Genomic DNA, 13736 nt, shown 5'->3' with positions numbered 1-13736 from the left:
CATTTGTGATAGACCTGCTAATGGAAGCTATGCATTAATGATACTACTAATGGTATTACTGGATCTGCAAAAATGATCTCAAACCACTCTGTATCGGACATTGCAAGGCACTTGTACAAAGCAGATGTCACTTATCGTCGGTGACATGGATGAATGACCCACTAGTGTGTGTGCGGGGGGGGGGGGCAGTGGGTAATGTATTTGGTGGTGCATTAGACCACTGGCCTTGGTTTTTACATCCCTTCACCTCACATTTGCAGTAAGGACAGCATTTGATACCCAGTTGCCTGCAAGGACAGCGTTTGGTAGAGCAGGAAGTACATTTACGGAGCATTCGGAAGTCATCCGGTAACAAGACTTGAAGTTGGTCTGGTTGAAGAATGCCATCTTCTTCACTGAAACCAAAGTCTCTTGGATCCAGCTGAGGGTTGTCTAGGCAGTGCAGCTATAGATATGTCCCAAAGAATGCCCCGAGGACATGAACCTTGACTGATCGGATGGTGGGAGGCAGTTCCAAAATGGTCTTTTTGCTGTGGTGGTAGAGGTATTACCGCAATTCATTCATCGTTCTGCATGATGTGCCTGACTTGTACACATTCACAAGGAATTCTTCCACCAAGTCAAAGTCACTGCGATTTGGATCCTTTCCAAACTCATTCAGATAATGTGCACCGGACCTGCCTTCAGCGCAGCAGCCTTCGTACCAAATTTACTGGTAGAATTACAGCCAGTGAGATGGTGCAAGACAACTAAGACTGTGCAAGTGTCTGTTCCCAAGTTGTCGCCTAGAACATGCAGGCGTATGTATCTAGTGGTATTGCCAACACCAGCTCGTATCCACATCTCGGGTAGGCCATGTGCCTTCAGAAGCGACCAGTAGTATAGTGTCAAGATTACCACATCAGTATCATTCGATATGATAACCACTCTCTTAGCCCCATTCTCAACAGCATGCAGAGCGTGTGGGATAATCCTGATGTCGACTTCTTCAATCGTTGTGTCTAGATCAGGTAACGGTGTCTCGATGCCATTCAAAATAGCCATGCATGGTTCCATTCATTCAGATGGCGCCTTGTCTGCGAAGAGATCCAAGCTACTGAAGCTCCTTCAACAACACACCTTGGCCAAACCAAGACCGACAACAGATACAGTTGTCAGTTCAATTGGACTTCCTCCCAAAATGGAACCATGCATGGCTATTTTGAATGGCATCGAGACACCGTTACCTGATCTAGACACAACGATTGAAGAAGTCGACATCAGGATTATCCCACACGCTCTGCATGCTGTTGAGAATGGGGCTAAGAGAGTGGTTATCATATCGAATGATACTGATGTGGTAATCTTGACACTATACTACTGGTCGCTTCTGAAGGCACATGGCCTACCCGAGATGTGGATACGAGCTGGTGTTGGCAGTACCACTAGATACATACGCCTGCATGTTCTAGGCGACAACTTGGGAACAGACACTTGCACAGTCTTAGTTGTCTTGCACCATCTCACTGGCTGTAATTCTACCAGTAAATCTGGTACAAAGGCTGCTGTGCTGAAGGCAGGTCCGGTGCACATTTTCTGAATGAGTTTGGAAAGGATCCAAATCGCAGTGACTTCGACTTGGTGGAAGAATTCCTTGTGAATGTGTACAAGTCAGGCACATCATGCAGAACGATGAATGAATTGCGGTAATACCTCTACCACCACAGCAAAAAGACCATTTTGGAACTGCCTCCCACCATCCGATCAGTCAAGGGTCATGTCCTCGGGGCATTCTTTGGGACATATCTATAGCTGCACTGCCTAGACAACCCTCAGCTGGATCCAAGAGACTTTGGTTTCAGTGAAGAAGATGGCATTCTTCAACCAGACCAACTTCAAGTCTTGTTACCGGATGACTTCCGAATGCCCGTAAATGTACTTCCTGCTCTACCAAACGCTGTCCTTGCAGGCAACTGGGTATCAGTGCTGTCCTTACTGCAAATGTGAGGTGAAGGGATGTAAAAACTAAGGCCATTGGTCTAATGCACCACCAAATACATTACCCACTGCCCCCCCCCACACACACACACACTAGTGGGTCATTCATCCATGTCACCGACGATAAGTGACATCTGCTTTGTACAAGTGCCTTGCAATGTCCGATACAGAGTGGTTTGAGATCATTTTTGCAGATCCAGTAATACCATTAGTAGTATCATTAATGCATAGCTTCCATTAGCAGGTCTATCACAAATGTCACATTTTTGTATTGGACCCCAAGGGGTTAAAATACAGTACATGATAATCTGTTCCAACCAATTTCAAAAACTTGCCTATAGTGTACATCACTAGAATATACCAAGCAATAAACTTATCACTCCATTCACCTTGTTTTCATAGATGTTTTTCTTTGATAGGTCAGAAATTTTAAGCTTGCGTCTTATTGTCATACTTTGACCTCTTGTGACCTTGGGTATTGTCCAGTCATATTGTACTTGTATTCATTGAATAGTTGATTCATTAAACTTCATTTTGAGTGGTAATAGGACTCTGTAGAGCATTTTATTGTCGAGTTTTAGCAATTTACCTTACCCCTACTCCTATATTTTGTAGCAATTTGGTTTTCATGAAATTCAACGAAATACCTGAATAACATACTTATTGCCGGGTTTCAGGATGTCCATCCTCACTAAAAAGGTGTCCCAGTGGATTCCCTAACTAAATCAAGAAGGTGATTTTCTGGCCCTCTCATGCATGCAAACAGGCTCCTGGACTATAGGGGAGAGTGTAACTGAGGTGTGAGCTGTTATTTTGATGGTGTATTGGAAGTGAACTGCAGTTAGGGAAAGATTATGTGATGCAGTTAAATAATATGAGAGACATGGACACCGTGAGACAGGGTGGAGGTAAGAGGAGTGATTGGTGTTTACTGTTATATACATTTTAGTGGAAACTGTTTCTTGTTATGAACAAATTCGTTAAGGAAGAGGTATTACAAAATTTTCAAAATCACTCATAATACATTCTTGAGTGCAGTTTGACAGGTTGGGACCGTTGCGTTAATCGAGTCGAGCAAAAGGTGGCTAGATCAGAGGGGATCGTGTGTAATAAACGCACAGTTATCATCCCCAGTGGATGCATGTTCAAGGTTTAATTACAAAAGAGTGTTTTGATCCAGAGTTTTGTTATACATTGCATATACATTTATGTATGAATATACATACATTATACCGGAAAAAAAAAATCTTACCGGTATATACGAGTAATTGCTCCGGCATGCTACAGTTTTTTTTTTTTTTTGAGATATTCGTCCGAGCAATGCTGGGACACGGGCAAACAAAGAGCCCGTCAGAGATGCGCTTAACTTGCGCGAGCTTGAATTATCGAGGGGGTTGGTATTCCCTTACTGTGGTGATTAATAAATGTAGAGGAGCACGTGCAACGATGCAAGCGGCATCCATGAAATCATCCCCTGTCCGAGCAAAGGTCGTGTCAGGGTGAGACCTGAGCATCGTAGTGGCTGGGCAGTACAGAAGATAGTGAATAAGGGGCTCCACAGATGAGACCAAACAATGGGTACACGGGTCTGGCTCTGTACCGACAATTTGTTTATAGCATGGAAACCCCAGACGTAAGCGCCTGAGCCTCACTACAATATAGTTGGGTATGCCTTTAAAGGGTAACAAAAGAGAATATGAAGTGGCGGTGGCGTACCATGTAGCAGAGCGGGAGATGCTACAGTGAAGATGAGGCGTGCACCAACAATCATCATCATCATCATCACCATCATCATCATCATCGTCTTAATGCATAAATATTAAGAACTGAAACTGTGGTATCTTTACCTGAATTCTCCTATGTTCGCACCCTGTCGTAGGTCCCTCAGCGACATACGGATTCCTTGTTTGGATGATACCTAGTTACTCTAGCAGAAAACATGGAGTTCTCACTCTACATTCCATAACTCTTCCACACCTACACTATATGCAGTTTGTGTACATCACAGCTTGTCTATCCAGACCCACAAAACACAGCTTGGAAGTGTACAGCAGTCACTCGATCACATCAGGCGAGTGCCAAGTGGCCACTACAATTATTTCCCTTCTGATCCTCACGGTAGGTGTCGTTCTTGTTAGGTTCAGATAATCAGTATCGTTTAAACAGATTCAGATTTAAGAAAGCAACGAAAGTCTGAGTTTAAATTGCGTTCTGTTATTGTGAATGCTACCAACAATGTTTTCGATCATTCAACCAAATATTGACTACAAAGTGAACAGATTAGATTTTTTATTACTATTTTTTTTTTTTATGTAGCAAATCTTTATCCTTACAGCTAGATCATGGAACATCTACTGTATCTATTTATCATCCATTCATTTTCCCCATCAGGAACGTAATAGCCTGGGGCTAGGCTACTCAGCCCTTATATTTAAGGCGATATAACCAGCCTCATTCGTCTCTGATCGGCTTTATGTGAGCAGAAAGCCAAAAACAGTCGTCGGATGTATACACTTACAGGCTCAATTAAGTTGGGGCGAGTGTATCCACTTAACCAAAGGACGACATTTGATTAAATAGTTGCCACCCAATGTCGTAAATGGTTTGCTGGCTTACTGGAAATCGTTTAGCTTGTAATTCAGCAAACAGTTTCCCGAATACAACACAATATCCAGTAAGTGGATTACGGATGCCCCCACCTGCAAACTATTAAATAACCTCCACTCTAGTATGGAATCAGCAACCATGTGATATTGGAGTATGTAAACGTATCATAGCTGTGTATATTATCGTTTCCAACAACACATCACTGTCTGCCAGTAACCACATATCCTCCAACCTCTCTTCTGCCACTCACGTTCAGTTCATAGAGTTCATGTTGTTGATAACAGGGTCTATCTCGCAAACAGTGGTGTTTCATCCATAGCCTCCTTCTCTAAATATATTGTTGCTCTTTGTAAAACGTTATAACAATCTATGTGTCTAATTTCGCTTCTTTTTTTACTTGACTCTCATCCGCTGTAATTCTGACTCATCACAATCTTCTTCACAGATACACTCTCCTCCCGTTGCTTTTCTTCAAGTCGTCTTCATTAATCTTTCTCCTACATTAAGCACTTCCTTCACTCAAGTCTTCTTCTCTTTATAACTCCTATTTCAGCTTATATTTTTCTTGCAACTACCCTCCTTTTCCTCCTCTTCGCTCCCGGCGCCCCATCAGGAGGACGGTGCGATTCATTTAGCGATAAGGAATAGCGTTCTTAGCGTCAGGCTTGATGGTTATTTGAACTACAATGCACCTTCATACCAACCTCGCTCCCAGGGACTTGACAGTCTTTACTCAGGGTTTGTAGTCCATCTCTCGAGAATAATTTTACCACTGAACTCTTCTTTCTCATAGCTACATATTGAGGACTTGATTAGAACATGTTTTCCTTTTGGTCAGTATTTATTTGTGCACAGATAATTACCAGAACACAGGGAAAATACCAGTCTTTACTCCCATTTTTTTTTTTTCAATCCCAGTGCAGAGAAGCGATAGAAGAGGAAGCAGATGGCAATGGAAGTTATTTTAATCTCTTACACTCCACACAAACAGTGTAAATATTTGTACTGAAATTCATTACCCATACACATTGAAGGAGTTCGGCAATGTTTTCTTCTGATTTTCGGCCGTCCATTTTGTACTATATTCCAGACATATGACTTTGAGCTATTGTCAAGAGACCAGGGTCAAAATAAATTCGGTTTTACTTTGAACTTTAAACCCATGGAGGAGGTATGTGATCTCTGAGTAGTCTTTCTGAAACGGAGGTCTAATAGTGCTGCCGATTAAATCGAAAAAAATCGCTCATATATGAAGAGAGAAGAATAACTGACCTTAAACCTAATGCGTACAACTAACCTACTTCGCTTTTATTTATTATTTTAAGACAGTGGCCCCAAAGAAATAAGGTAATGAAAATGAAGCAACACTGGAGTATATATTACATTCACACATGAAATACTTTTTATACAAATAATGATTCCGTGGAGACTGATAAGACTGCCTGCATCATTTTAAAAGAGTGAATAATTGCACAGCGAAACATCACTGACGGGTCGAGCAGCAAACACAGCACTGTTGACACTTGATGGATTATACAACATTTACACGTAATTGATATATTTTTGTTGTATTGTGTGTGGGGGGCGCCTCTTTATATTAACCAGCGTGTGCGCATACGCGTGATGGAGCGTTCTTTGCTATTCAGAGCCTAGATTGGTTGCTTAAGTGAGGCCGTGCATCATAGTCGTGCTCACTTTTGCTGCGTCTCACCGTGTTTTAGCACCGTGTCTTTCATCTCCCGCCCACTTGAGTAATGCTTCAGCGCCACCCCAGAGTGGTGTTATTTTTGTGGTTGTAGTTGTATCCTCGGGTAGAATCAGCCAAACCTTCTGTACGCTTTTGTCGTTTACCTACTGAACTGTTGTCTGTGCTCAGTATATATATATATATATATATATATATATATATATATATATATATATATATATATATATATATATATATATATATATATATATATATATATATATATATATATATATATAAATATAAATATATATATATATATATATATATATATAAATATAAATATATAAATATATATATAAATAAATAAATATATATATATAAATATATATATAAATATATAAATATATATATATATAAATATATAAATATATAAATATATATATATATAAATATATATATATATAAATATATATATATATATATATATAATATATATATATATATATATATATATATATAAATATATATATATATATATATATATATATATATATATATATATATATATATATATATATATATATATATATATATATAATATTTCTTTATTGTCCTGGTTAATTAACTCTCTCTTTCATGTATTTCTCGTTTTATTTCTTATTCTTCGTAGTTCAGTTTATCTATTGCATTATGAACTCTTTTGTTCATCTCCAGTGTAACATATCTTTATTTATCGTGCAACTTTTCATACTTCAGTCTGTCTGTCTGTCTGTCTGTCTGTCTCTGTCTGTCTGTCTGTCTGTCTCTCTCTCTCTCTCTCTCTCTCTCTCTCTCATACTGCCGATCTCACACTTTTTTTTAACCTCCATTAACTACCTGTATTTACTTTTTGTTATTCTTTTCACGCACCTATTGCAAGAAAACCATAACCCTTTACGCCAGTACTCACATCGTGTCAGGGAAACATTGTGCACTGCTAAAAATTCTCTTATCATAACACTTTGCTACAAAGCTGGCTCCTCTCTCGCTCAACTAAATTCTGGTAAAGTCTTCACGTCATTTACAAAAGTGTAAACCCTCTGCAGTAATATAGAGGGTCTCACTTTGTGACAGTGTTGGTCCCATTCTTCCTTCTCAGCTGAACTCTGGTAAAGTGTTCGCGCCATCTGGCTATAAAATTTCACAGCTGTATTCGCGTTCCTTACTAAATCAACTGCTTTCGCTGGCAATGTGGGACAGGTTTACTCCTGGGCTGCAGGAAGTTTCTTTGAGCTGAAAGAAAGCGCTGGTGCTGAGCTGGAATGCAGTACAAAATCCTTCACTCTCATCCTGAATGTCACCAGTGATAGTTTTCGGCATTTTTGGCGTCTTGGGCTTCCTTACGCCTAGTACAATCGTCTCCCGGTAGCCGATACAAGAAAAAAAGAAAAAGAAAAATCTAATGCGCAAAGTGTTAACGTAGTGGCAGCATGGCCTGGGCCCGGAAGTGCTGGGTAAGAGTGGTGCAGTTTAATTACGCCGTTTTATGGCTGCACGACCAGTCCGGCACCAGAGGCTATAAAATGTTAATGACACGTTTACTGCCACTCAAGAAAAGAGGGTGGTGCAGTGATGGATGAGTCATGGATGGATGTCGTTTCAGCCATACTAGAAGGCTAAAGTGATTATGGAAACAAGGTTGTCTTATCAAGTATGGTGAGAAGAGTCAGGATATGTCAGCTGGAAGTGAACACTGTGAGAATATATTAGAACACTTTACAACATACTGACAAACCATACATACCAGGTGTTGAGGTCGCTGTAAGAGATGAAACACTCCAAACATGTAGCCAATAAGATGACAATTATTATCACTTAAGCATTGGAAGGTCCCACGATAAAGCTAAAAGGTTTTATTTAGCAATTTTTTCAACCGTGTTTTCGAAGTTGGCGCAATATAAGTCACGCTGAACACTCTCTCCACGTCAGGGGTGAGCACGTAGAAGTTACGAAGCGAGGTGATGCACGAGACCTGGTTCCAAAATTAGTTTAATTTTTCGCCAAAAAGTTAAAGTGGTAACATAAGGAATATATTACGTCTGCAGAGAGCTTCAAATTACCTAGAACTAGTAATGGTAATGTAGAGCTGGATCGGGGTACACAAATGTACTTACAATCAATTCACTGCCGTAACTCAGGTTTTGATATGCAAGAGGGACAAGAAGGCTGTAGAATCTTCCTCTTTGTCCAGTTCTAACTTCATAAAAAATCTTAAGTTACGACACGAAAATTACTGCACTATAACTATTTTCCGAAAGAGATTATGGACAAGAATTCAGAATCTTCCCCTGCTAGTTCTTCTTGTAAAAACATTTAAATTACGATTGGGGGTCGACCGTAAATATGTATGAGAATCCCACTCCTGGATATAAGTTTACTATACAATGCATCATCACACAGCACCAGTGTGTATAAACACGTGTTAATTGCAGTAATCTACGATAATGTAATCGATAATCTAACAGTACAGGGAATTTATCTATTCATTCCATGAGAAGGCCACTATCATTATCCTCAGTATTATGTGGGTCTTCTGACTTGTCTCTTGTCACCCACACAATGAGGCGGCCGATGTATACCCCCCAACCCTTCCAACCTCTTCCCACACTCTTGCCATCCTGCCTTATTTACAGTACGGTACTTACCAGTCTTTGCCATGCCTTGCTATCCCGTCTTCTTGCTTTACCATCTTTCCCTACCAGACCCTATCTCCTTATGCTGCTCTTGATGTAATGACTGGTGCCATTGTTGTCATTTCTGCTGTTTATACTCTCGTTCTTGCTGCTCTTCTTTTCATTCCTCCCTCTGCTGATGTTGTTGTTGTTGTAATTCTCGCTGTTGCTGATTTTGACATTCCTGCTGATGTTGCCGTCATTCCTACTCTTACTGTTGTCAGTGCTACTGCTGTTGTTCTCATTCATGCCCTTGTTCTTGTCAGTATTGCTGTTGTTAGTATGAGTCCTGTTCCTGTTACTGTTAGTCCTGCTGCTGTTGTTGCCATTCCTTTCTTGCTGCCACCAATCCTGCTGCTATTAGTATCATTCCTTCAGCTTTTGTTTTTACTCTTGCTCTTGCTGTTCTCTCAATCTTGTTGCAGTTATTCTTCCTGAGGCTGTTATTGTCATTCCTGTTCTTCTGTTGCCAGTCCTTCTGTTGTCAGTATCACACCTGTTGCTGTTGTTGTCATTCATACTGCTGCTTCACTTTGCTCCTCTCAATTTTACGATTCATTCCCTCCACTTTATCTTATTCCCTTTTAACTTATTCCATTACCTCCCCTTGATACTCCTTTCTCTTCCCCGGCATTGAACCACTCCTCTACCCAGTTCTGCCAACATTAACACACAGCTAATCATGTCTACTCCATTCCTGTTCCTCGTACTTCACTACTGTCCAGGTAATCTCTGCCCTGCCTCCCCAGTACATCCCTTCCCTACAATTCCCTCAGTTAATTTCTGGCCTACATCTCCCAGTTCATATCTACCCTACCTCTACTAATACATATTTTCCCCTACTCTCCCAGTTTACCTCTGCCCTGACTCTCCCAATTCATCTCTGCCCTGACTCTCCCAGTTTATCTTTGCTATCTTTGCCCTGACTCCCCCAGTTCATCTCCTCTCCTCTCCCAGTTCATCTCTGCCCTGACTCACTCAGTTCATCAATGCCCTGACTCTCCCAGTTCGTCTCTGCCCTGACTCTCCTAATTCATCTCTGTCCTGACTCTCCCAATTCATCTCTGCCCTGACTCACTTAGTTCATCTCTGCCCTGACTCTCCCAATTCATCATTGCCTTGCCTTTTGTAGGATTTCATTAAAATAGCAGAGGTCTTGTTGTCAGCTCTTATTCACACAGAAAAATGTCAGGATAGTCTCGGTACAAGTGATTACCTCTCTGCTCAAGCCAACAGCGTGAACTCCCTGACTTGGCGAGGGCACTAGCAGATGTTAATTCCGAAAAACTGATTCGAACAAAAATCATGAATCGAAATACTTCAAGGTTTCATCGCTAACAAACTCTATACAATTACATATCATCAAAGAACTACAAAATGCATAACAACCATAATATATAACGGCTAACGGCAATACACATACACACACTAACTTTATTAAATCTCACACAACACTCTCCCCTGATCCTAAGGGAGATCACTATACTGAAACAGGCGAACTGGGTGACGTTCCCTTGATCCTCTCCGTGGCATCGGTCGTCCTGGGCTCTCTCCCCTGCTTTCATCAGAGTCACTGGATCCTTCCCTGGCCGATTCCTCCAGTTCATCTATATTGGCAGGTAGACGTTTCACCAGGCTGTCGTCCTCGTTGTCAATCCAGGAATCCTGAACTTCCTGTTGCTCTTCTCGTTCTTCTCTCTGCGGTAACTGTGCTGTCACCAATCGCAAGTCACGCACATGCCGAGGCACTCCATCAACCTTAACACTCTGTGCAGAAAGTATGTCTGTAACGACTCCAACAGTGCTTTGAATGTTGCATCTTCTGGTAGGATGACGTACCCACACTCTGTCACCAACTTTGAAGGGATGTTGCAGGTACTCCGGCTGCTCACAATCTCCCACACCGTCAATTCCGAGCAATCGCACTTCATATTTGAATAACTGATTTGCTGGAGTGGAGGATGGGTCATTACTTCGTGGCATCACATTGTAGCGATAGACTGCCTCGGTTATAGAACAACCTTTCCGGGCTGCAATTGTCTTCACTGTACGATGACAACGTTTAACGATTCCATTGCCTGAAGGAACGTATGCACAGCGATATACAAGTCTCATTCCCCAGCGACTTGCAAACTCACGGAATGTTGAACTGCGAAAGCTGGTGGCGTTGTCCGTCAATAGTTCCTTCGGTGCCCCACGTTCATAAAAGAACGATTCCAGTTGTTCAACCACACACGCAGTATCTTGCCGACGTAGTCTCCTCCAGATAGCATACCGCGATGGACCGCAATCAACCAAGGTTAGGTAGTGTTGATCTTGGATGTGACAAACGTCCATGCCTACCCTATCCCAGCAAACCGAGACTCCCAGCATCCCCTTTTGCCACTTCACAGGTGCAGGGTCGATTGATTGACATTCCTTACACTGACGGACGATGTCACGAACTTGTCGTTTAGTAGTCATTGGGAAAAGACGGCGGCAAAAGTACAGCGTGCGCCTGATGCCTGGGTGCCCGCAGGTTATGTGGATGTTAGAGATGTCATCCTGTGAGGTCGATGTAATAGCCCCACACACTAGTTGGGCACGCGGAGGGGACAACCACTTGCTTGGCACCCTGGTTAGTGCGTCAGCCTTATTCTCAGCAGAGGTAACAAACTTCACTTCCAATTGCACGCCATAGTCAGAAACCACATTCCTTATAGTTTCCAGATGCCGTCGAATCAGCATTTCACTGGCAGCCTTCGTTTTCAAACGTGATCTTCCTGTCAGCGAATCCGTGACCCAGTGATACACTGTCCTCGAATCTGTCATCAGGCAAACCTTCATCATCTTCCTGGCGACAACCAAATTCACACCCCGTAGTACAGCATCCAATTCAGCCAAATTGATGTGGGAACTCTCATCTTGCCGCAGCCAGGAAGCATCTTCAACTACATAGCCATCCACCACCAACATGGCTCCAATAGCAAGTGAACTGGCGTCCACCCACACGACAGCTTCACTACCACTAATATCCCAACGGCCATGAGCTGGATCCACAGATTTCACTCGCTGTACAGTTTCAACAAGCATAGAATGTAACTCCGCATCATCGATTTCAGTGTCCCAAGAGGTAGTGAGTGCATTGGCTCTCCTTTTCAGATATGAAGCTGCCACCCGTAACCATCCACAAACGGGCAAATGGCCTGTGAGGCGCCCACGCAAGGAAAACACCGAACGTCTCGTAATCTTCTTAGGAATCTCACCGACGTCATTATCCCGTCGCCAGAAGAGACCCTGTCGTTCCCCCCCGACCCTCATACCCAAAACTCTGGCTCCCTTGGATACCTGCTCAGCCGCCTTGCAGACCAGACCGTAATGATTGAGATGGGTTTCCACATCAGCTGCAGGCGCTATTCTCTGATCCACCAATATGTCGTCTAAGTATGGAGAAGTTGCTTGATTAACTCCTTCGTCCCAGCTCAATGCAGCACTCAAGACTCGTTTCATAACTACGGGCGCAATGCTTAACCCAAATCCCCATCTCGTCAGACAGTACCTTTGTCCCTTAAACACAACAGTCTGGTATGGCCACAATGCACTGTCCACATGAATTTGAAGGTAGGCCTTACGCAGGTCTATGAGTCCGACATCTTGTCCACAGCGACGCCACTCTCTTATCTTCTCGCAGCATACGTCTGCGTCGGCTGTGTGTGGATTAAGATAGGAATTCAGCTCCCGAAAGTCGAGCACAGGGCGTACCTTACTTCCCTTATTCTGTTGGATAACAGCCATTAGTGGAATTGTCCCCTTAGCTGGTCCATGAAGTGTCTCATCGTAGGGGATTAACCAACCATCCTCAATCCACTGCAACAGTTCACGCTCATATTCGTCACGAACATCAGGCTGAATACGGTACTCTGTAGTAGTATTCACAAGACATGGGTTTTCTTAGTTATTACACCACTTCCAAGACACTGTCCATTTCTTTGTTGCTGCCTCATAAGTCACTGTAAAATCCCTCTCATCAATGATGTGGTCTGTTGGTGCTGCCACCATAACAGACTGCACAGATTCATCAACACCAAACTTAACATCGTTAGGTGCTCGTACGGTTACCCCCTTGAAAGCACGTATGCCATTCATACCAAGGATGTAGCTGAAGTTCAGTGGCCTAGTGGACACCACCAACACCTCCACAGGTGACACAGCCCCAGACGGCAGCTGGACGCATACCACACCCGATCCTTCACACAAATATTGCTCACCGCTCATCGTTGTCACACTCAATTTATTTTTCGTCCAATTGGAACACACCGGCACATGTGCAATGCTCTTCGTACAACCGGTGTCCACTAGTGTGTCGCAACTCACACCATCTACAACCAACCGAGTTTGTGGCAGAGCGCCCATCACTGCTGCGTTGGAGAGGAAGCTGGCGCTGACACCACCTCTCCAGTGAAGTTTCCCGAGCATGCTGAAGCAATGTGTCCCCGGCCGCCACAGCGGAAACATCGGTAGTTGCTGCATCCACTCCTACGTCCTTCACGCCTGGCCAAGCAGTCACGGGCATAATGATTAGGCTGTCCACAATTTCGGCAGGCTACAGATGCTGTCTCACCCTCAGAATGTGCAGGTCTAAACGCAGCTCCTGCCACAACTGCGCCAACATGCTCATCCGCCAACACAGCACGAGCTCTTTTCAAAATCTGGCCAATATCCATTGCCTCAATGCGTGAACCAGCTCGTAAGGTACGGCGGACAGCATCAGG

At 42.9% G+C, this 13736-nt stretch overlaps 1 protein-coding gene across 1 annotated transcript; it reads right to left on the bottom strand.

Moving 5' to 3' along the window:
* Positions 1 to 10452: 10452 nt before the first annotated feature.
* On the bottom strand, positions 10453 to 12759 carry LOC145397468 (uncharacterized). Its single transcript, XM_080270523.1, has one exon. It carries the CDS (start codon positions 12757 to 12759, stop codon positions 10453 to 10455), a length of 2307 nt encoding a protein of 768 aa, XP_080126649.1.
* Between the last annotated feature and the right edge of the window lie 977 nt (positions 12760 to 13736).

Source organism: Coenobita brevimanus, chromosome 41 (assembly GCF_032717465.1).
Source record: "Coenobita brevimanus isolate Jiangsu-jjx chromosome 41, ASM3271746v2, whole genome shotgun sequence".
NCBI lineage: Eukaryota > Metazoa > Arthropoda > Malacostraca > Decapoda > Coenobitidae > Coenobita > Coenobita brevimanus.
This window is presented reverse-complemented; position numbering and strand designations above follow the sequence as displayed.